Genomic DNA, 24280 nt, shown 5'->3' with positions numbered 1-24280 from the left:
TTACATAACTCACCCTCTTGTCGGTGACGGGACTAAATCGCGCGAGACAACGGTGCGCCGACAACTGAGCGCAGACAACTGAGTGCAAGGTTGACGGCGCGCCGAAGAAAAGCACTATTTTAAAGGGCTCCAACAGGGGGTGTGGGGGGGGGGGAACCCCCCACTTTACTTAACAGACATTGCGCTGGCGTTGTGGGGGGTTTGGGGGGTTGTAACCCCCCACATTATACTTAAAACTGAACTTTTTCCCTAAAAAACAGGCAAAAAGTTTGGTTTCAAGTCTAATGAGGGGGGTTACAACCCCCCAAACCCCCCCACAACGCCAGCGCGATGTCTGTTAAGTAAAATAGGGGGGTTCCCCACCAACACCCACCGTCGGAACCCTTTAAAATAGTGGTTTTCTTCGGCACGCCGTCAACCTTGCGCTCAGTTGTCAGCGCGCCGTTGTCTCGCGCGATTTTGTCTATGAACCCCTCTTGTCACTGCACATATTTTATACATATAACCTGTGAGTAGGGCTACGGGTCGCCAGACGTCCAGATTTACCCAGACATGCCTTCTTTTTAGAGGGCTGTCCAGGCGTCCAGATGGCTTTTCAAAACCCAGAACTTTGTCCAGGTTTTGAAAAGCACCGGGACCGAGGCCACATCTGGAGGGCAGTGACGTCAAACACACGTTCGCAAGCATGAGATCCTGCATTGCATCCGTGCGTGCGCAGATGCCCTCCTGATGCGGCCCCGAAAAGATGAGGTTTGTGTGGGGCTGGTGTTGAGGGAAGGGCAGAATGAGGTGGGGCTGTGGGTAGTATGGGGCGGGGTCAGGGGTGAAACAGGGTGGGGCCACACATCTTCTTTTTCCGGACCAAAAATCTGGTAACCCTACTTGCGAGGTCATTTTAGGCTTTTAATGTACCAAAAAATCCTTCGTAAAATTATCCCCCTAATACATATCTCAAACAAAGACAAAAGTATATAGCGCCATCAGATGAAACTCTGCCCCAGCACTTCAAAGAATCCGACAGCAGATCAAACGAGCCGAAGGGATCTTTTCTGCCCAACTTGACTCCAGATGCAGTGCCCTCCAGATTTTCCGTTTGGCCCACCCAGGCCCCTGTTTAGGGCCGGCCTTGAACATCCAGAATAGACTCAGTCTATGAATTTTCCCTTCTCTTAACTATCCTTCAACTAGACCAGAGGGAAGGCTTAAAGAGATGATTATGCTACAGAGTCCATAGTTTTTCAACCAGAGGAGAGCTGGTAGACAATTTGGCTGATTAATTTCAATGGAAAGGACCACAAGGCACACAAAAAGCAATATGGTACTCTCCACACACCATATTCTTCTGTAAAGCTAGCCCCCAGACACCCAGCTCCCACCCAACAGGGGCATAGCCAGCAGTCATACTACACACTCCCCCCCCCCCGAAGGCTGTAATCCTAGTGCATCAGGAGCTGATCAAGGGGTGTCAGGTCAAAAGCACGCCGGGACAAAGGCGCGCGCAGACAATTGAGCGCAGCGTGGAGGTGCGCGCCGCAGAAAATTACTGTTTTTAGGGCTCCAACGGGGGGGGCGTGGGGGGGAACCCCCCCCACTTTACTTAATACAGATCGCACCGCGTTGTGGGGGCATTGTGGGGGGTTTGGGGGGTTGTAACCCCCCACATTTTACTGAAAACTTCACTTTTTCCCTGTTTTACAACCCCCCAACCCCCCCCCCAACGCCGGCGCAATCTCTATTAAGTAAACTGGGGGGGCTCCCCAACAAAACCCCCCGTCGGAGCCCCTAAAAACAGTAATTTTCTTCAGCGCGCGCCTCCGTCTTGCGCTCAGTTGTCGGCACGCACCTTTGTCTTTCGCGGTGTTCTCTATGAACCGGTCAAGGAATGCCTTCGTGCCCCCCCCCCCCTTCAGTGGTCAATGGGCAATCAAGAAAGGAGGTCCAGAGGGCAACATAACATTTTCTATCCGGGTACAGGGAAGCTCAGAACGTGCCATCTCCCGCATTTGCACCTCTCAATATTATTTAGGGGGAGGGCATCCTCCGATATCCAGTAAGTCAAGATCACTTTCTTTAACCGCACAATAGAGGTTCTTTAAATTGTTACAGCGGTTTATGCTTTTTGATTTCCTGCCTTCTTGCAATGTTTGTAGTGTGCCTTCAATAAGAACATAAGAATAGCCTTACTGGGTCAGACCAATAGTCCACCGAGCCCAGTAGCCCATTCAGGTCACTAATACCTGGCCAAAACCCAAGGAGTAGCAACATTCCAGAATCTCAAAGATTAGCAACATTCCGGAACCCCAAATAGGTGCAACATTCCATGCAGAATCCCCAAAGAGTAGCAACATTCCAGAATCCATAAAGAGTAGCAACATTCCATGCTACCGATCCAGGGCAAGCAGTGGCTTCCCCCATGTCTGTCTCAATAACGACTATGGAGTTTTCCTCCAGGAACTTGTCCAAACCTTTCTTAAACCCAATCTATTGTGCTGGTTTCATGTATGCGTTCTCTTTACCACTGTCAATAAAATGTTATTTTTTTAAAAAAAAAATTAATGGATTCAACATAAAATAAACAAATAAAGGAAAAGTCAAATACTCAACTTGGTGTTCCAGCGCAGACACCACTGCTGCTCTTAGGGTTGTAACTGGCACCAGTAGCATAGAAAGGGTGGGAAGCGCCCTGTGCAGTGGTGCCCCCCATGCCCTCCTCTCTACTCTCTGCTCCTTCTGCGCCCCCTGCTCCTTCCCTGCCCCCCCCACACCACACTCACGCCCGCCCTTCCTTCCCCCCCCAGTACTTCATTAAATCTTCGCCAGAATGAGCAGCTGCTGCTTGCACCAGCGTTGGCTTTCCTTCTGATCTCACTTCCTGGCCCCCCGACCCGGAAGTGATTTCAGAGGGGAGCCGAGCCAGTGCAAGCAGCAGGCCTGAGAAGTCGCTCGCGCTGGCAAAGATTGAAAGCGGTCTGGGGTGGGGGGTGCAGGAACGGAGAGAGCGAGCGTGGTGTGGGAGGGTGGTGCCCCCACCAAGATGGCACCTGGGGCGGTCTGCCCCTCTTACGATGCCACTTCTTGGAAGTTGCCCCCATAGCTTTAATGGAAGCAGATATGGGAGGGTCTTACTTTCAATGAATTGAAGAGAGGCATCCCCAGGGACAGGTAGGAAAATCATTCACATGGACTGGACTTTTGGGGCAAGGGTTGTGGATTTGATGCTGATCTTCAAAGAATAAAGGAAGATTACAAGGCCTGAACGTGCTTACAAGTAGAGAAAGTGGTGGGAAAAAGGTTCAAAGGTCAAGTAAAGAGTATCGTTAATTAAAGCGCGTTGACAATCCCGCGCAGGACTTATGCGCTTCACCTTAAAATAGTTCCTGTTAGCACTCTGGGGGGGTACACCCCCCCCCAGTAAACTTACAAGTGTTTGCGCTTCCATTGGGGGAGACTGTGGGAGACGGGGGGGAAACCCCTTTACAATGGAAACTGCCGTTTTCCTTCTTTTTTGGTTATTCGGCAGTTTTCAGTGTAGTGGGGGGGGGTTTTCTCCCCGACACCCCCCCCCTCTCAGAGCACTAACAGGAACTGTTTTAAGGCGGCGCACATAAGGCCTGGGCGGGATTGTCGGCACGCTCTTTGACGGGTCACCAAGTAAAGGGCAAGATGAGAGAACATGAGAATAGGAGTTGGGGTTTAATATTGGGTTAACAGAGACACCTGATCTGACACAAAAACTAGTTAACAAGCAAACGGCCAACCGAAGCTCAGAAAGAAAAGAGCAGCGCGCGTCTCTTCAGTATACCAAGCTGCACACTGCGCCAACGCGTTTCACGGGATCCCCCAGTCACTCGCGTGAGAAAAATGTTCAGCATAAGGGGATCCTACACATGATCTTCTTCTAATGTGGTATATACACCATTCGATGCAAAAAGTATCAAGAAGGATGCTACGTTGGAGACACAAGCCAGATGCTTAAGACTAGAATCAATCGACAAAGATATTCTATTAAATATCGCAATGCCAACCAGGATGTCACTTTCCTTGCACAATACTTCAGAAAACCAGAACGCTGCATCAATGACTTTATGGCGAAGACTAGTCTTGTAGCCCGTTACATTAACGGGTGCTAGAATATGTGTGTGTGTGTGTCTGTCTTTATTGTTTTCTCTCTCTCCTTAGCCGCTTTCTGTATTTCTATCTGTTTTTGGTTTGTTTGTTTTTTCCTTGGCTGTCCACTTCCACCCCTTGCCTGCTCCCCCTGTCCATTCTCCCTTCCTTTTACCTCCCCTGTGTCCTCCACCACCCCATCACTGCTCACCTTATCCAGCAGCAGCCCTTCTCCCTTTGTTTTACCTCCCCCCTGTCCATCATCACCTCCTTCCTGTTCCCCCTGTCTTCATTTTTCTGCCCCCCTCCCTGTTCATCAGCACCTGTTCCCCTGTCCATCAACCCCTTTTCTGCCCCTCCATTTCCGTGTGTTGCAGCATTTCCCTCCCACCCCACTTCCCTGTGCAGTATTTTCCTCCCCCCCCCATACCTTCCTGCTGAACTCCATGCCCTACTTATGTTAACGGCCTGCAGCCGCCGACAGCCGCTGCGGCCAGCAGCCGCCACGGCCAACATCCACCTGTGGGGGGGGGGAGGAAGAGAGAGAGAGAGCTTCGGGCGGCCAGCAGCCGCCGCAGCCGACATCCGCCTCGGACCGCCAGAGAGAGAGTGAGCTTCGGGTGGCCAGCAGCCGCCGCGGCCGACATCAACTTGTCTTGCCTTGTGAAGCCAGACCGTAAGAAGCGCATGCGCACTTCCTATGTGTGCTACAGCTCACGGAAAACGGACGCACGCATAGGAAGTGCGCATGCGCGGCTTACCGTTTTATTATATTAGATGCTAAAAGAAAAATTTAAGACAGTTCAGGAATATAAGACCTTTGAAATCAAAATGATAAAATATTTTGACACCCATCAGACAGGATTTAACAAAGATCTTGGCTTTCTGTCACATTGCAACTCACAAACCTATCCTGCAAATCATAAAATTATACTGCTATGTCACCTTATCACCCATCCTTATCTCCGTCTCTCACCCACCCAGCCCTCCCTCTTTCTCACCTTACCCACTCCTTCCCTCTTCCCGTGAGACTGCCATTGGAATGCTTTAATGTTTCTTTTATAGATACTGATATTGGTCAAACATTCGAATATAAACTGACCCGAATATAGACTAAGGAAACCTTTTTTCCTCAAAAAAAGGAGGAAAAAAGGTTGATTTGAATATAAACCGGAGATGGGGGCGTTAATATTCAAGTGCAGTGGCTGGGGGCAGAATGAGGTGCGACTCAGGCTGATCTGGGCGGGAACGTGCAGAACTGGGCGTGCCTGGGGTGCGGGGCCATGGGTCCAGATTTTAGTTCCAGAAAATCTGGTAACCCTAATTCTAGCAGAAGCACTAGTGCACACCTCCTAGCTTGGAAGCAATATTGCAATTACTAGACTGGGGGCACAGTCTCTAAAAACAGAAAATGTGCCAATTCTCCTAGCTCATAACCAATGCTGCACTAACTAGACCACAAACAGTAGGAGACGGATATATAAAAATAGGGGGTGGGGGAATCCCAGGTAGTCGCAACTGAAAGTTCATCTAATCTAATCTAATCTAATCTTTGATTTTATGTACTGATTCATCCCAGCAGGAGGCTCGACGCGGTTAACAAAATATCAATAAATTATGCAAGAGATTAGAACAGTCAAAGTTCATGGTGCCAACATGGCAGCCTTGGTTTCAAATGAGCTGGAAGAACAGGAGAAAGGGGGTGTCAGGTCAAAAGTGCGCCGGGACAAAGGCACGCCCAGACAATTGAGCGCAGCGCGGAGGCGTGCGCCGCTCTAAATTACTGTTTTAGGGCTCCGACGGGGAGGCGTGGGGGGGGTTCCCCCCCACTTTACTTTATAGACATCGCGCCGCGTTGTGGGGGTGTTGTGGGGGGTTGTAACCCCCCACATTTTACTGAAAGCTTCACTTTTCCCCTGTTTTTAGGGAAAAAGTTAAATTTACAGTAAAATGTGGAGGGTTACAACCCCCCAAACCCCCCATAATGCCGGCGCGATGTCTATTAAGTAAAGTGGGGGGGTTCCCCCCCATGCCCCGCCGTCGGAGCCCTAAAAACAGTAATTTAGAGCGGTGCACGCCTCCACGCTGCGCTCAATTGTCCGGGCGCGCCTTTGTCTTTCGCGCCGTTGTCTATGAACCGAGAAAGGGAGGTACACTCTTATAAGCATTTCTAGTTTGACACCTTCGCTTTCACCCCCACTCTTCATTCCACTCAGAGTCTCGCACGCTGCTGGTTTTACTGTCTGCATCGATCAAATTTCGTACTTACAGGCTCATCCTTTTTTTGCATCCAGCTGTATTTCTTATTGGGGTTCAGTTCTCGAGGCAGCTGAATTGCGTCCTGTTTCAAGTTATCCATGATGGGCGTCGAGAGAACCTCCATCAGCATTTGAGTGCTGGCGGCCAGCAAACTCTCCAGAGTCGGCCTCTCGCGACAAATTTCCTGACCTGAATGTAAAGAAAACACCTGAATGCCACATCAAAAAACACTAACAAGGCATCGATCTTTCCTTTATCTGGATGGTTCTTCCAATGGTATTGCTTCCAAATTACATCCAATATTCCTCATCAAGAATTACTACGCTGTCTCTGAAGGTTTAGGAGAAAGTATCAGTCTGCACAAAATAAGGGTGCAAGACACCAGCGCGCCGACAATTCGGCACAAAACACCAGTGCACGGCAGAAAAACTTACTTTTAAAGAGCTCCGACAGGGGGGGGGTGGTGTGGACTTCATACTCTTCGCACCGCCGTTGGTGGGGGGTGCAACCCCCCCACATTATAGAGGAAACTGAACTTTTTCCTAAAAAATCTGAAAAAGTTCAGTTTTCTCTATAATGGAGGGTTCCAACCCCTCAAAACTACCACCCCCCCCCCCAACGGCAGCGTGAAGAGTATGAAGTAAAGTGGAGGGGGGGGTTTCCCCACTCACACCCCGCTTTGGAGCTCTTTAAAAGTAAGTTTTCCCGCGGCGCTCTGGTGTCTTGTGCCGAACTGTCTGCGCTCCAATGTCGGCGCGCTGGTGTCTCGCGTGCGAATGACCATTTACCATCGCACAGATAAAATAGACTTGGCGCGGACGGTGTTTCGGCCAACAAGGCCTGCCTCAGGAGTCCCGTAGAGCTAGGGTTACCAGATTTTCTGTTTGAAAATCCAGACCCCTAGACCAGGCCCCTCCCAGTTCCACCCATCCCTGCCCCATTACACCCTGGTCCCACTCCCAATCCCACCCTAGCATTCACCCCAGCCTCCGCTGCCTGTTCTTGTCACGTTCAGGCACGGAAGCCCTCCTGCTCGAAAGTGATTTGTCCAAGCTTTTCAAAACCCGGCCCAAGTGCCGGGTTTCGAAAAGCCATCCGGTCCCCCAGACATGTACGGAGGAATCTGAACGTCTGGTAACCCTATGTAGAGCGTCCAATAAACAATATATATGCAATAAGAAGCCAAAATGGCCTCTGAGCGGCAAACACTGTCAAAGTAGCTATTTGCTGCTCAGACGACATTTTGGCATCATATCGCACATACTGTATAGTGTTCATCATGGCCACGATTCACAATCTTCTCTTAACCAGGACCACTTCCTGGTAGGAACCTTGTAGGCGGTGACTAGCTGAAAGTGGTAGGCGCCTACCGAGTTACAGCTTCTAGATGCTCTACACGGCCACGATTCACCCACAATCCTCTCTTAACCAGGACCACTTCCTGGTAGGAACCTTGTAGGCGGTGACCAGCTGAAAGTGGTAGGCGCCTACCGAGTTAAAGCTTCTAGAAAGCAATTCATTTTAATTTAAGCCAATTACACGTCTAAAAATTCAGTGAGTGTTAGAGCATTTAGCGCTCTGGGCCGCAGTAGAAACCTCTACCATGACTTAGCAAAGAGGGGGGTAATTAACGCTGGGTTTTACAAAACAGCGGTAGAGGTTTCTATATTGGAGCATTTACCTTACTGGCCCGTGGTAGAAAACTCTACTTCCGTTTAGGAAAAGAGCCCAAAATTAAGTGCCTAGATTGACCAGGCGCCTTTTATAGAATCTGGGTCTTAGAGTAGCTATATGGACTGAATGAGCTAGCAGTGTAAAAGTAATATTAATTAGTTACCGTATTTGCCAGCATATAGGACGCACTTTTTTCTCCTCAAAATAAACTTAAAATAAGTGGTTAGTCTTATATGCCGATAATCTGTATCCTGTCCGTCCTACCTCCTCTGTTGCTGGAAAACCCTGGTGGTCCTGAGGCGCAGAGGGCAGGAGCAAGCTTTCCGCGCTCCTGCCCCGCTGGTAACCCGGTCGGTGGTGGCTGTCGCGAGATCAAGTTTCTTCAGACGCTGAGTGGCACTGAGCAGCTTCCTGACTGGCTCCTGCGAATTCTCGCGATTCGCGAAAATTCGCAGGATCGCCAAAGCGCGCTCCTGCTCGGTGCTGCTCAGCGGCTAAAGAAACTTGATCTCGTGGCAGCCACCACCGACCGGGTTAGCAGCGGGGCAGGAGCACAGACAGCTCGCTCCTGCCTGCCACACCTCTGGACCAACAGGGATTCCAGTGGCAGAGGAGGTAGGACGGACAGGAAAAGGAGGGGGGACAGGGTGGAAAGCCTGGAAGGAGGCTTTGAGCAGTGCCTGGCAGGGAGGGGGCTCGGTGCAGTTAGAGTCTGACAGGGGAGGGGGCACTGTACAGGCGCATAAGTATTTTTTTTTTTTCCTAAAAACTTTTTTAAAAGGAGGTGAGTCTTATACGCCGGCAAGTACGGTAGTACTGTTCGGTCACGGACGCATATCCATTCATTTTATCTCTTCCCATGATCCACAGCTTGTGGGGAACCACAAGTACAAGGGGTCACTTGGAGAAATTGAGAGGGGACAGGTTTAGAACAAATGCGAGGAAGTTCTTTTTTACCCAGAGGGTGGTGGACACTTGGAACGCGCTTCCGGAGGTTGTGATAGGCCAGAGCACACTACAGGGTTTCAAGGAAGGTTTAGATAGGTTCCTAAAGGATGAGGGGATTGAGGGTTACAGATAGATGTAGAGATAGGTTACAGAAATGGTCAAGAACCACTTCACAGGTCACAGACCTGATGGGCCGCCGCAACAGTGGACCGCTGGGCGCGATGGACCTCTGGTCTGACCCAGTGGTGGCAACTTCTTATGTTCTTCTGAATTGAGGATTATGATTCAGAAAGGGTGGGGGTTCTGACTTGTGAATCTCATCCAATCCAATCCTTAAGTTTATATACCGAATCATCCACAAATATTGGGATTCGATTCGGTTTACATTATTGTTATAAAAGGAGAACAATAGGACACAGAAGGAGTCAAATCTATTTGCTCACCGTAGCCGTATAAATTTAATTCAAATGTCCACGTTTATGTTCTGTCTTTTCAGTCAAAAAGTACAAAGCAGAGTCCAGGCAAACGAAAGAATATAAAAAGAACAGTCCAAATTCAAACAAACATACAGAGAGCCAGGCCAAGGACGGCTCTCGTGTCATTTTGCAGGTCACCGGGGAGGTCAACATTCGACAGGGCAGCTGCTGAACAAGTTAAAAACATACATCATGCGTGTATTTGCAGCAGAGAAAAAAAAATAAAAGTGCTGCCACTGAAAATTCACAGATCTTTTATCCAATTAAAAGTATTACCTCTATTTGCCTCTCGGTAGTTAAATGTAAGCAGTCTAATTTCTTATAGAACGTCTAAGCTCTGAAAATGGACATTTAGGTCCATGTGTTCAAAAATAATGGACGACTTCATAAAAGGCTCATAATGTGTAAAGTTTTTTATGTGTAAGTGATGCAAAAACATTTTTAAGAAACCGTGTGGATTTCGAACAGTTCATAGTCAGATGCGCGTGGACAAAAGGGCGCAGACAAGTGAGCGCAAGACGTCTGAGCGCAAAGCAAAGTGAGCGCCAAGACACGTTTACATGAATGTGGGCGTGAATCGTTTACGTGAACGTGCGCATGATTGTGTTAACCCTTTGTGGCGCGCCATTTTGTGGTGCACTGAATTGTTGTTGCGGTCAATTGTCGTTGTGGTCTATGGTCCCCGTGCAATGGTCCCCGGGCTTTTGTCTTGCGCATATTTGACTTGCCACCATTTCGAACACACATCAGAAGTAATTTTACAAAGGTTAAAGGCAAAAAAATCCCCAAAACAACAGATCAGCGTCACCAGGGACTTTGCCCTTGTAAATAGTACTGCTGATACGTATAAATGATGAATGTTGCAATTTGCCCATCTAGGTTGTGGATTTTGTGAATGTTTGAGGGGCGGCAATTACGAGTCAAATTCTGAGAACTTCATTTTTTTTTGCACTTGGCAGTGGTTTTTAATGCCAGATAGGGGAGCATCACTGCCCCTGAATCATCCTGCCAACCCCAGGTGCAAGTGAGAAGTTTGCAGGAGTTATGGATGACTCAGAACAGGTGAAAATGTAGACATGAACATCTGTACAGCTGTTGTAAAAGTGCCCCCTCCAAATTTGTACAGCCTGACATATATAAGTCACACTTTTTAAAAATTAGCAGTCAGTGGTGTAGCGAAGGTGAGAGGCGCCCCTCCCCCGCCCTCGGCTCCGCCCTCCCCGGCTCCTTCCCTGCCCCCGCCTGCGCCCCTCTTCCCCTTCCCTCAGACTGAAGTTTTTACTCGTGGCGGTCAACAACGTGCTCCTCGCGACCTCGTTGGCTCTCCTTCCGACATCACTTCCTGTGCGCGGCAATGTTAGCGGCAGAGTCGAAGGGGTCGCAAAGAGCATGTTGTTGACTGCCATATACAACCGTAACTAGATGTATGGGGGAAAAGAAGGGAGTAATGCACATGGAGGGGAGGCAGGGGGATGGAGAGGAGGAGGGGTGTCGGTGCCCCTCCCCCCCACCAACACAACATCCGGGGCAGACCGCCTCGCCCCTTCCTACGCCACTGTTAGCAGTTATATGCAGGGGCGAAGCCAACAGTCCAAGCTTGGGGGTTCCCATAAATAGACTGAGGGTCCTGATAGTCTTTCCCCCCTCCCCTCCCTCACAACCACCACCGCCCATCGCAATAAAATATTACCCTTGCTGCCAGGGACGCCAAGCCCTGCCAGCCAAAGACACTTCGCGCCCGGGTCACGCCTGCTTTGCACTTAATTCACTCAGGCGTGCTTTGGCTGCTAATCTCAGCTTACCTGCACATACTCAGTTAGAGCTCTACTGACCACACGAGGGGACAGTTGGCATTAGCGGTCTGCTGAATAAAGCGCACCTACAGGCGCAACTCAGGAGACGTCTTCGGCTGATGAGGCTTGGGATCCCCACCGGCCCTGAAAGCACAAACGTCCCAAGCCAACTGGTTATCTCCCCCCCCCCTCCCAAATGCTATCAAAAGCGCTAAAACCTGCGCAACTTGCGCCTGCAATTTAATTGAATCTCGAGCCAATTAGCGCCAATAATTGGAACCTAAGCATGCAATTATTGGTTCTAGCTGGACTTCATTAAAACTTACATGCATAAGCGTCTAAATTTTACACACGGGTCCAAAAAGTGGGTGTGGAAATGGGAGGCTCATGGGGGGGGAATCGGTTTTTAATTTAGGTGTGAGGATTTGCACGCATTTTGTTGGTGTAAATGGCCATGCCTAAAACTAGGTGGGGTTCCCAGCAGTGGCTCCCCCAGGCCCGCCTGGTTCCACTAAGCCCCGCCCCATTCCACCCAAGCCACACCCTGTTCTACCCAAGCCCCGCCCCCTCACCATGACATCGATTGTGAGGGACAGCTCAGGACAGCTTTACCAGTGCTGGCTCAAGGGGTTGTGGAGCCCTGAATTGTTGCCCTGGCGCCCTCCCCATCCCGTCTGCACTGGATCTCCCTGCCCTCCTCTAGCACCCTCCCCACCCCCAGCCTTGATGAAATAGAGTTCTTATATCTATACCTCTCCCAGAGAAGAGAGCACGGTGGTGAGCGTAAAACACACTCATCGCTGTGAAAGCTGAGCCGGTGGGGCAGTCTTTTGGCAACTCCTGGCTCATGACTTGAGCCGACCCTGGCTTTTTTTGCTGTCCTCAAGAGAGATATCCAATTAGAAGCACTGATTAACTCTGCTCTATGGATAATCTGTCTCTTTGCCCAGGCTCCGCCTCTGGAATGTTCCAGTACTATCTGGATGGTGCCAGGGCAGACAGCAATGATTTCCATAGCATTATCCAGATAGCGCCCTTGAGAATAACTGACTGGCCCCAATTAGCAGGCAATGATCTGGGTAGCCGATACTCCTATCCTGTTGAATGGTTTTAAATATTGAGCCCTCAATATTTATGGAGATTAATGTGAAGTATGTTTGGGGGATAATTGGAACTCAGGAAGGAAAACTTACGTTGAACCTCTTGCTTTCTCTTTTCTAGGTCCAGCTCCGCAATTTCACTTAGAAGAACAATCCCTTGAAGTAAGGTGGGGTCTAAGGAGAGGTCAGAGGTCATTTCCAGATCAACTTCTCGCTGCCTCCTACCACACATAGTCAAGAAGGAACAAGCCTGGGGCATCTCAGTTGCAGCCACTAATGCATTCATGCCAGCAAGAGGGTTCTCGGGCTTGATGTCCAAACAGCGTAAACTGGGGAGTTGGTAAGACCTTGCCTTTTCAATGTACTCACTACTGTCCAACATGGGCTCACTCTCTTTCAGAGGTGGGCCAATGAGTTCTTCCTCTAAGAAAGTATCGGGGTCTTTCCTCTCAGCTGCAAGAGAAGGTGCTTCGCTCAGTGGGGAACTTAGACTCTTGACAGGCTGGTCGTTCGCTGGGTCCATTAATGTGACTTCAAAGTCCATGTGGGTGGGGCAGGTATCCAGCCCATTTGCTGGGTCAGCCTGGGTTTCAGGTTCTGCCCGGTAAGCTACGTCATGGTAAACGGGTGAACATTTCTGGAGGCGTTCCTGCTCGTCCTCCACAACGCTTTGATCTTCGCGCTGACGCAACAAAATGCTACAGCTATCCACGGATTTGGAGGGGGTGGCGTTAGGGACCTCCATGCTCTGCTCACAGACGCCTGCCTCATTCTGGTCCATCTCGGCCTCCTTCTCAGCTTTCACTTCTTCCAGTAGCTCCTCCTCTGTGGAAGCCACCAGCGGCTCCATCATTTCTGAAGAGGGCAAATGCACTGGTTTCACATCTGGAGAAACTTGCAAGTGATTGGAACCCTCAGTGGGCAGTGGCACATCTGGAGCCAAGGCATCAGCATCTGTAGGTGCAGAGGGCTGGAGAAGGTATGGATAAGGTCTTCTAAAGGACGCCGAAAGTGACTGGAATGAATAATCTGGGGGAATATCTGTAAAGGAAAAAAGAAGAGAGTGCATAATATTTTGGCCTCATCGTCTCATGACACTTTGGCCTCCTTTTACGAAACTGTGATAGCAGTTTCTAGCGCGGAGAGCCGCGCTGAATGGTTCGCACTGCTCCCGACACTCATAGAGCTCCTAAGAGCGTCGGGAGCAGCGCAGGCCATTCAGCGCAGCTCTCTGCGCTAGAAATTGCTATCGCAGTTTCATAAAAAGAGGGGTTTGGGCTATAGCCTGTTATCCATCTCGTTATTCAACCATATTTTTTTGTGATTTTAGCCTCAATGCCCGGGACAGCGTCCAAGTTACATTAAAAAGAAAAACATAATTTTAATCCATGTTCTTTGCTTCCCAGACAATCACATTAGATTGGATTGGATTCATGTATTGCCTAACACCTAGTTTTTAAGGCAGTTTACAAGAACCCTACAAATGTGCTTCTCTGTTGATATTTGGATTTGCCAAAGAAGCTCCTGAAGAGTTTTCAGTCTAAGGCCCAAATGATATATTTGATGCCTAAAGCTATGTGCATACATCTGTACGCTTAGCAGATGTATGCACATAACTTAATTAAAAAGGGTTAATCGGCATTGATATTTGGCAATTAACACCTCATAACTGGTGTTAATTGGTAGGTACATCTAAAATAAAGAGGGAAGGAGAACAGCGCAAAGATCTTCCAATTATCTTTGACATATAATATATTATTTGCTTCCAAAAGTGCTGAATTATAGGGCAAAACCAAAATGCACGTCCTAAAGTATGACCCTCCCTCCCATAAGGCACTGTGTAGGAAAATGAGTCTATTGGCTAGAAAATGTATACTTCAATATTGGACTATTCCTGACCCTCCAAAGTTTTGGCATTGGCAAAACCAATTACATCAGTTGGCGATTTGAGAAGCTAGAGATGCTTGAATTACTAGAAAGCGAAAGATGTTGTTTATACAAATCTGGGATTCATATTTGCAAGCTTTGCATCCTAAGGGCCGTAGTGCGATTTTAAGTTGGGTCTCTTAATTGGGCTTCTATATAGTTGAATGAATTAATATTGGTGTGTTTTGATGAGGTTGGGTAGAGAGTACCATTGGGTGGGGAGGGGTGGTAGAGGTTATTGAAAGGTTCAAACACTTAGTCACATACAGATAAAATGGGGGGTTTATTGAAAGTAGAATATCTAATATAATAAAACAGTAGGCTGCGCATGCACACTTCCTATGCGTGCATCCATTTTCCATGAGCTGTAGCACACATAGGAAGTGCACATGCGCGGCTTATGGTCTGGCCTCGCGCGAGGCAAGACAAGTGGCATGCACGCCCTTCCCTGCCCTCCACCGCTGCCGGCCGCTAGCACCCCCCTGCCCTCTCCGTCGCCTCCAGAGGCGTAGGCAGCATTATAAACACGCTGCTTCGCGCCCTTCTCTGCCGATTTCCTCTGCCGCGTCTCTGATGACATCATCAGAGACAGACGCGGCAGAGGAAATCGCCAGTAGAAGGCCGTGAAGCAGCGTGTTTAAAGTGCTGCCTACGTGGCTGGAGTCCCGAGGTTTGTCGGCGGCGGGAGGGTCAGGAACAGGCCGGATCGACAATGGCAGTAAAAGAAGGGGGAGGGGCCGAACAGAGCAGGGAAGATAAGGTAAGAAAAGGGAAAGGGGGAGTGGGGGAAAATGCTGCTACTGCTTCTACACAGGAAAGGGGGGGGGGATAGGAGGGAAATGCTGTTGCTGCTGCATAGGGAAGTGGGATGGAAATGCTGCTGCACAAGGAAATGGGGAAAAATGACAGACAGACAGCGGGAGGGAGGGAGATAGAAAGAAAGAAAGACACAGGGGCAGGGAGAGGGACAGAAAGACAGACAGATAAAGGGGGCCAGAGAGAGAGCCAGCGGGAGACGGAAAGGGGGCTGCTTTGGGGGGAGGGGTGTGCTTGGGGCAAACAGCTTTGCTCTGGGGGGAAGACAGAAGGGGCCATGGAGAGACAGGGAGAGGGATAGGGGGGCTGCTTTGGGGGGAGGGGTGTGCTGGGGGGAGACAGAAGAGGCCATGGTGAGATAGGGAAAGGGGACAGACAGCTTTGCTCTGGGGGGGAAGACAGCTTTGCTTGGGGGGGAGGGGGAGACAGAAGGATACAGACAGCGACCAAGGAGAGAGAGATAAAGAAACACAGACAGACAGACATCTATTCTAGCACCCGTTAATGTAACGGGCTTAAAGACTAGTGTATATTATATTAATATATTTGATGCATTATTCTTGTAAACGGTGGCCTGATATTGTATCTGATGATGTTTGCATCAACTGTTTGAATCTAATTGGTAGGTACATAGCACAACGTGGTATGCGCTTTCTCCAGTGCGCGTAGCTAAAAGGGGGCGTGGTTAAGGATGGGTCATGGGTGTTTTCTCGAGTTATATGCCTGTTTTTGACTTGGGCATCGTTGTGCACACAACTTAGGCTGAGACATTTAGGCCATGAAAACCCTGGCACAAACAGGGTGTGGCTAAAGGTTGCGATGCCTAGTGACGCTTCAGCTACCGTATATAGTGCGTGGAGAAATTAATAAATAAACTTTCAAGCTCTTTCTCCTTTAAAGACCTCAGCGACCATTTACAAAAGTTTATTACTTTCCAAATAAGAAATTGCAACAGCAACAACAACAACAGAATATGGGACAGGACTCTATGAATTTATCTAATATTCTGGAAACATCGGATAAAGAATTGGCTGAACCAGCAACTTTACTTATAACAGTAGCGCTCGCGCCAGATAAAAACTGGCTGCTGAGACTTTTCTTTAAGAATAAACAAAAAGAATTTTTAGGTTGTAAAATACAGATGTTCCCAGATTTGGCCAAGGAGACCCAGCGGAGGAGACGTGAATTTTTGCTAAGGAAACCTGGTGTTATGGCTCTAGGGGCTACATCTTATTTACGACATCCATGTAAATGTGTAATTAATTATTGTTCACATAAATTTGTCTTCTTTGAGCCATCTCAACTGACAACCTTTCTATCAACTTCATGTTTGGAGAAAGATGGAACATGAGTGCTTAGATTAAGGAAAGGTGTATTTCCAGTCTACTAGTAATAATTTACTTAATTTAAATTTTCTTTGTATTACTTGCCCATCATCCACCTTGGATCTTAATTGTGGACTTGAGTAGAGATTTAGCTTATATTAGATGTTTGATTGAAGTATATGTTTAATTATTAATTCTTTTGCTGAATTTCCTTTCTGTACAAGTTATGCTTGATTATATTGAAAAAATTCAATAAATATATATTAAAAAAAATTAAAAAAAGACCTCAGCGACACCACCTACCACTCACAACATTTCATAGTGGTAAGCTTGATGCGTCATTTTGTCACGGGTCTTTCTTAAAACATTTTTATATTATATACAGTACTCCCCCCAAAATTTGTGGGTTCCAGGAACACCCGCAGATTTTGAAAAACCGCAAATGCGGTTTAGCTGCTGATCGAAGGCAGGAGAGGGCAGCTGGGGCGCTGTCAGGTGCTGAAAATTGTTCTCAGTCTTTTTCGACCACCTCTTCCTGGTACTAAAGTCAGGCTACACCAATCAGGAGCTGCTTTGACACGTCAGATAGCGTGTCAAAGCAGCTCCCGATGGTGTAGCCCAGTGGTCTCCAACTCAAACCCTTTGCAGGGCCACATTTTGGATTTGTAGGTACTTGGGAGGGCCGCAGAAAAAAATAGTTAATGTCTTATTAAAGAAATTACAATTTTGCATGAGGTAAAACTCTTTATAGTTTCTAAATCTTTCCTTTTGGCTAAGTCTCAATAATAATATTGTAATTTATAGCTAAAAAGACATATGATCAAGAAACTGTTTTATTTTACTTTTGTGATTATGATAAACATACCGAGGGCTTCAAAATAGTACCTGGTGGGCCGCATGTGGCCCCCGGGCCGCGAGTTTGAGACCACTGGTGTAGCCTGACTTCCGTACCAGGAAGAGGTGGTTGGAAAATACCGCAAATTACTGAGTCCACGATTCGCATAGTCGCGTGGGTTTACTGTATTATTTATACCTCTACTCAAAGAAGTTTAGATTTATGTAAGAAATTTTAACTTAGCTTTTCAACTTGATTTAGCTTGCTCTCTCAATAGCACAATCTGGGGGGGGGGGGGGCAAATCCAACATGTTTCACTCACACTTTCCTCAAGAACCCTCCCCAGAGTCGTCCCCCCTTGTCATCCGACTCAGCTTAATCTTATCTTGATGAATTAAGGGATCATCCTGAGCCAGTCGCAGCTGGTCCGCCCATTTTACCGCTAGGCCACCAGGTGGTGTGGAGAGGTCTGGGAGGCGTGAGGTGGGTTGGGGTTTAGAAACTCACAAATAACCAAAGTTGCAAGTCCTAAACATAGAAACTGATGGCAGAAAAGGGCCACGGCCCATCTAGTCTGCCCATACCAATGTCCCACCCCCCTAACTACCTCCGTGAAGAGATCCCACGTGCCAATCCCATTTTTTCTTAAAATCTGACACGCTACTGGCCTCAATTACCTCTAGTGGAAGACTATTCCAGCGATCAACCACTCTTTCGGTGAAGAAATATTTTCTGGTGTCACCATGAAATTTCCCACCCCTGAGTTTCAACGGATGCCCTCTTGTTGCCGTGGGATCTTTAAGAAAAAAAGATATCTTCCTCTACCTCGATACGGCCCGTGACATATTTGAACGTCTCGATCATGTCCCCCCTCTCTCTCTGCGTTCCTCGAGTGAGTATAGCTGCAACTTATCCAGCCGTTCCCCGCAAATCTGGAGGGAGAAGAGTACTGCCTTTCTGTGATTACAATCAAAGTGGCTTACAGGTATTATTTTGTGCACGGTGCTAGGGGGAGCGGGGTTGAATGGCTTGGCTGGGGTCACAGGGGGCTGCGGTGGGAGTTAAGCCCAGTTCCCTGGGTTCTCAGGCTGCTGCGCTGACCGCTGGGCTCCTCCTGCTCTCCCCCCCACCCCTCCACCACCCACCAAAGAGTGTAATGTTTTGACTTTTACCTGGATACAAAGCTTGGAAGGGGGTGGGTGGGTCTTTTTCCAGTTCCACATCCTTTTTCACCAGATCTTCTGGAGTTTCTTCCTTTGGTGGCATGATGGGAGCAGCGGGAAGTGGAGTCGACGGGTGCGCGCTGGGGGCTGATGGGTAGCTGTACGCCTGCTGCGTGGACGGCTCCTCCAGTTTGTGGACCACTTCCGCTTTGAGTGCGGGCACAGGGGAGGAGGGGGGAGACAGAGGGGGAGGGGTCACAGTCTTGCTGTAGGACGCAGCAGCAGCTAGAGACGCAGCGTGCGACTTTCGTTGCACGCCAGAGGACGACAGGTTTTGCTTAGCGTTGTCCAAACTTCTTTTCGAAGCTTTGTCTTCAGCCTCCGCCCGTGCCTCGTTTACCTTTAATCTTTCCTGTTTCAGAAAGGATAACATTATTATTATTTTTTTTAAATTTATTAGGATTTGTGGAGTTTATCTCTCATACGTTCATTGTATGTGTTTAGATGCTGTACCTGGCCTAGAGGACTTTTATCTTCCAGTGAATAAAAAGGCTTTAAAAATACATTTCAGTGGGAGATTAAACATTTATTTCTATTATCATAAGAAAATGCACTTTACTCCCAGCGGTGGTAATCATAAGGAAATACAAGCGTTTTGCAATGCAGTATTCTAGAAACATTCCGAATATCAGCCGAAATGGCATGATCCCAAATGAAAGGGCACGCGAGTCGAGGAGAGATGGAAGACCTCATCAAAAAGGAAATGCGATTTACTAGCCACATATGCAAAGATTCTGGGGACACAGTAGGTAATAGGGCCAGAGAGACAGCAGAAAATAAATTTAATATAGTCTCCGTCTGGAACTAAACCAAGAGAAAAAGCTGAAGAGAACCAGGGCTTAATTTGCAGATAAAAAGGAAGTGGAACTGTGAAGCTTGGAAAGGCCTGGGTGTGCACCGGAGCAGGAGCAACAGGAGACGAGGGGACGGATTAGGGATTACAGTAATTGCTCTTTGCTTCAGACTCACAACTCGCCCTTCTCTTCCTTTTGGGCCACTTGGAAGGGAGGGACTAGAGTAGGGTGACCAGATTTTTGCTGGGCAAAAAAAAAAAAAAAAAAAAAGAGGCTGCGTGGCTCCGCCCTGTTCTGCCCCCGGCCCCGCCCTCTTCGGCCCACAGCCCGGCCCTGCCTCATTCAGTCCCCCAACCCCCCCCCCGCAATACACAAACCTTGTCTCTTTGGGCCACATCTGGAGGGCATCTGCGGCATGCTAGGATGCGAGCGGTGATGTCACCGCGTTGCATCCGCGTCCGCACAGATGCGGCCCCAAGCTCAAAGCTTTGCAAAACACGGACCAAAGTGCCGGGTTTTGAAAAGCCGTCCGGACTCCTGGACAAGTCCTCGAAAAGGTGAACATGTCAGGGGGAATCCGGACGTCTGGTAACCCTGACCGTAAGTGGCCTTGAGCATCCGTAAGCATCTCCGTAAGCGCAAGACAGACGCCTGTAAAATGCTGGCCTACATTTAAGCCATCTGTTAGGAAAAAAAAAAGGCACGATTCTCTAAAGGACGCCGATGTGCGATTGGCACGTGATAAGCAGCTGCTTCTTCGGCAGCCACCGAGATTGGTGTCCGTTAGAGAATCAGGCGCTAATTGTTTATTATTTATCATGATATTGTATTTATCATGATATTGTATTATCTTTTTATTATTTATCATGATATTGTATTATCTTTTATTGTGACCCACTTGGAACTTTGTGGTTAAGCGCGATATAATTCTGGAAATTAAATGAAATTAAATTGGTATATATAACAATTTTTTAGGTGCCCATGCAAACTAACAACGCTCATCCTTAGCGTGGATGCTAATGAAAGTGACATTCCTTTGCCCAATATTTTATTTTGGACAATCGGACCAGCTTCATTCTCCAAGGCCAGCATGGAATGAAGATCCCATTCTTGGAAAAGATACATCACTTACGACACGAATCTACAGATCTACGGGGACAAGATGGACGACGCCAACTCTTACCACCAACTGGGCACTCCTCTGCAGCTCCATCGCATGGATCGTTTGCTGCTGGAGCATATACAGCTCATGCTGCCGCAGCAGCTGCTGATGAGACAAGAGCTGGAGCTGGTGCGCATGCTGAAGCGAGCTTCTGGTAGGCGGATACATAGCTGGCCAGATAGGAGGTGCTCGTTCCATCAGTTCCGCTAAGAATCAGAAAGAAAGGGAAATTCACTCTGACGGCAACGTTCAGACAACCTGCGTAGCTGCACACTAGAGAATGACACGGGCACAAATTTTTCCCCCGTCCTTGCAGGAACTCATTTTCCCGTCTTGGTGAGTTCTTTTCCCGTTCCTGCAAGCTCCATCCTCATCTGCACAAGCCTCAAACCCTTGAAAATCCTAAGTAGCAACATTCTAGCGCTCAGGTTGTGATGTCATAATGCCTCATTCCACCAATGAATAAGCTCCGCCCTCATCTGCACAAGCCTCAAACCCTTTAAAATCCTAAGTAGCAACATTCTAGCGCTCAGGTTGTGATGTCATAATGCCTCATTCCACAAATGCCTAAGCTCCGCCCTCATCTACACAAGCCTCAAACACTTTAAAATCCTAAGTAGCAACATTCTAGAGCTCAGATTGTGATGTCATAATGCCTCATTCCACCAATGCCTAAGCTCCGTCCTCATCTGCACAAGCCTCAAACACTTAAAAATCCTAAGTAGCAATATTCTAGAGCTCAGATTGTGATGTCATAATGCCTCATTCCACCAATGCCTAAGCTCCGTCCTCATCTGCACAAGCCTCCAACATTTTAAGATCGTAAGTGTTCGAGGCTTGTGAGGTTAAGGCAGAGCTCACAGAAATGGGGCAAAGACAAAACTCGCGGGGATGGGGCGGGGCAATTGAGTCCCTGTGGGGATGGGGACACAAATTTGTTCCCGTGTCATTCTCTACTGCACACTACACTGTTACTTTTTCTACCTGACCTTCATAGAAGTTTTACAAGAGTAAAGTAGCCAATACTGGAAAGCACATGTGCAGGAAGCAGGGGGTGGGAAGAAGAGTGAAGGAACAAAAAATTTTGGAAGCCTCGTTGCAACCCCCATTTTTAAATATTATAACCCCCAAACATTCATTCTTAACAAACCCTCCTCCAACAAGCAAAATCCCTTACACTCCATTCCATAGCCAGCAAACACGGTCCATTCACACATCCTCTCGCAGTCAGTCATACCCCTGGGACCCCAGAAGACCTTAATAGCCTAAGGGCTAGATTTACTAAACAAACCAATTGTGGACTGATTGGTTTGCGACCCGATTTTTCTCCGGCTCGATTCACTAACCTCTGTCCCGATCATGCAAATGAGGGGGATTGGCATTAAAATGTAGGCAGGCAGTGATTCACAAAACAATATTGAAAACTCACTGTGCTAGCCGATCAATAAAAGCGATTGCATTCCAACTGCATCTTGCTCTTTCGTCCTGGATTCTCCTGTCTGCTCTCCTGCCCCGACTCTCCACTGGCCGTCCTGCTCTCCTCTCCTGCCCGACTATCCTCTGGCCGCCCTGCTCCCCTCTCCTGCCCGACTATCCTCTGCCACCCTGCTCCCCTCTCCTGCCCGACTCTGCTCTCCTGCCTTGACTCTCCTCTGGCCGCCCTGCTCCCCTCTCCTGCCTGACTATCCTCTGCCACCCTGCTCCCCTCTCCTGCCCAACTCTGCTCTCCTGCCTCGACTCTCCTCTGGCCGCCCTGCTCCCCTCTCCTGCCCGACTCTGCTCTACTGCCCCGAATCTCATCTCGCCTGCTCCCCTCTCCTGCCCCAAATCTCTCCTGCCGCCCCGACTCTCCTGCCTCCCTGAATCTCTTGCCACCCCAAATCTCCTTCTATTCCCCGCACTACAAGCCCATGGTTTTAACCCACGGGTTAAAACCACGGGCTCGTGAAGAAAAGTAAAACCAAAAATTTAAAAAAAAATAAAAAGGTTGCTGCCCCAAAATAAGGTGTACATTTTGAAAGCTTCAGATGCAGTTTTCACATATAAATAAATATTGAACTTAAGGGATGCATAGACACCTGGAAGGCCACATAGAAAGCACCTCCTTTAAATCCCTGTATGCCCCTATCTATACATATAGAATTGCCACTTACGTGCATATAACAATTCACGCATATAATTTCGCTTTTTAAAGGCCATAAATGGAGCCTCTGTTTTCAAAAACCTAATCCCTAAAGGCCCCGGTAAACCCTAAGCAGCGGGATTTCACTCCCATACTTACTAAAGTGCGGTAAATGTTCACTGGGAATCACTATGAGTTGCCCGGACTGGGGGTCTCTAGCAAGCTGATAGGCCGAAGGAAGCGGGCTCGCCATGCCAGGAGGGAATCCTGGGGTCATCCCTTGGTGCAAGGAAGGATGACCCAAACCTACGAGAAGAAACAGCGGCACTAGAGTTAGCAAGGGAATTGGGGGAGGGGCTCCGCAGACATCCTGCGGAGAGACTCATAATAAAAACTATTTCCAGAGCTATTGGAGAGGACTGAAAGCAAGCAGTGGGTGGAGTTGGGGGGAGGAAGGGGCGAGGGGGGGGCAGTCCACCCCAGGTGCTGTCTTGGTGGAGGTGCCGGCACCCGTCCTCCACTCTTCCCCCCCGCTCCTTCCCTGTCCCCCCACTACCACGTGTGCCCCCTTCCCTTCCCCCGCACCTCTTTAATGTTCCCGGTGCGAGTGGCAACCCCCAACCTTTGACGTCACTTCCTGGACCTGCACCTAGGAAGGGACGTCAGAGAAGAGCCGAAGCCAGTGCGAGCAGTAGGTTGGGGTTTCCGCTCGCGCCAGGAACGTTGAAGGGGTGCGGGGGAAGGGAAGGGGCGAGCAGGGCGCCATCACCCCGGGCACCTCTCAGCCTCGCTACACCACCGAATGCAGGCAGCCAGGGAGAGGGCAGACGGTGACAATTTGACTCCGAACCACCCTTGGGAGGGCTTCCTTAAATGCGCCCTGCATCAAAATGCGTGCTGCTCCCCTGCATACTCGAAGCTCTTTTCTCCACAACCACCACCATCGCCTCTCTCCTTAGGAAAAGAGGAAAGGAAATTGCATGAGAGAATTAGGCCAGGGAGTGCCGGGACCCGTGGGAGAGATCCGCCGTACATAAAACATTATCAGTGCCCCGAGGGAGAAACCAGGTGTTCAGGTCTAAATTCCCACATGCGCCCAGGGAAAAACCTATTACTCTTAACTCAGCGCAAACGCTTTATTTACCCTTCTCTCTCTCTCTCTCTGGGCCAATGATTAATAGGTTCAAGCCTGCAGAGCTCAGAACAACGTCTTCTGGCTGCCGGTAGCGTGGAATCTTAGAGCAACAAACCTTTTCATAACTCGGTGCCTTCAGGAGACTGCGCAAGCCCTTCTGTGTGCCGGGAAATGGCGCTTGAATATTGGTCTTTCTGGCCATCCAGGCACAAGCAAGAGCCTTCTACCTGGGGCATCATTTGTCGCCAGGGAAATCATTATGACATCATAGCCACTCTTGATTCAAGGCAACCTGATCCACAGGAGCTCATTGTTCAGCAAAATAAATCCTTGCTGATCGGCTTTCCTCGGTGGCGTAATAAGGGGAGGGGCTGTCCGCTCCAGGCGCCGTCTTGCTAGGGGCGCCGGCACCCCTCCGCCTCACGCACCTCCCCCTGCACACCCCTTATCTTCCCCGTACCTTTTTCTCTCTGGCGCTTCCAGGTCCCGAGCTCAGGAAGTCGCGTCAAAGGGTGAGGTAACACTAACGTGGTCTTGCCGCTCACATCAGAGAAGTTGAAAAGGTATGGGGAATGAAAAGTGTGT

At 48.8% G+C, this 24280-nt stretch overlaps 1 protein-coding gene across 6 annotated transcripts in view; it reads right to left on the bottom strand.

Moving 5' to 3' along the window:
• TNRC18 (trinucleotide repeat containing 18) overlaps positions 1 to 24280 on the bottom strand; it is a 223838-nt gene that overhangs the window by 109936 nt on the left and 89622 nt on the right. For all 6 annotated transcript variants that reach the window (XM_033914995.1, XM_033914996.1, XM_033914997.1 and 3 more), the window contains exons 7-11: positions 22720 to 22866; positions 20460 to 20644; positions 18432 to 18834; positions 12451 to 13398; positions 6377 to 6555 (exon numbers count right to left, since the gene is read on the bottom strand). In XM_033914995.1, coding sequence (XP_033770886.1) covers positions 6377 to 6555; positions 12451 to 13398; positions 18432 to 18834; positions 20460 to 20644; positions 22720 to 22866 — 1862 coding nt within the window. The remainder of the gene's footprint in view (positions 1 to 6376; positions 6556 to 12450; positions 13399 to 18431; positions 18835 to 20459; positions 20645 to 22719; positions 22867 to 24280) is intronic.

Source organism: Geotrypetes seraphini, chromosome 11, assembly GCF_902459505.1.
Source record: "Geotrypetes seraphini chromosome 11, aGeoSer1.1, whole genome shotgun sequence".
Taxonomy (NCBI): Eukaryota; Metazoa; Chordata; class Amphibia; order Gymnophiona; family Dermophiidae; genus Geotrypetes; species Geotrypetes seraphini.
The sequence above is the reverse complement of the archived record's forward strand: the minus strand, read 5'-3'. Positions and strand labels throughout refer to the sequence as shown.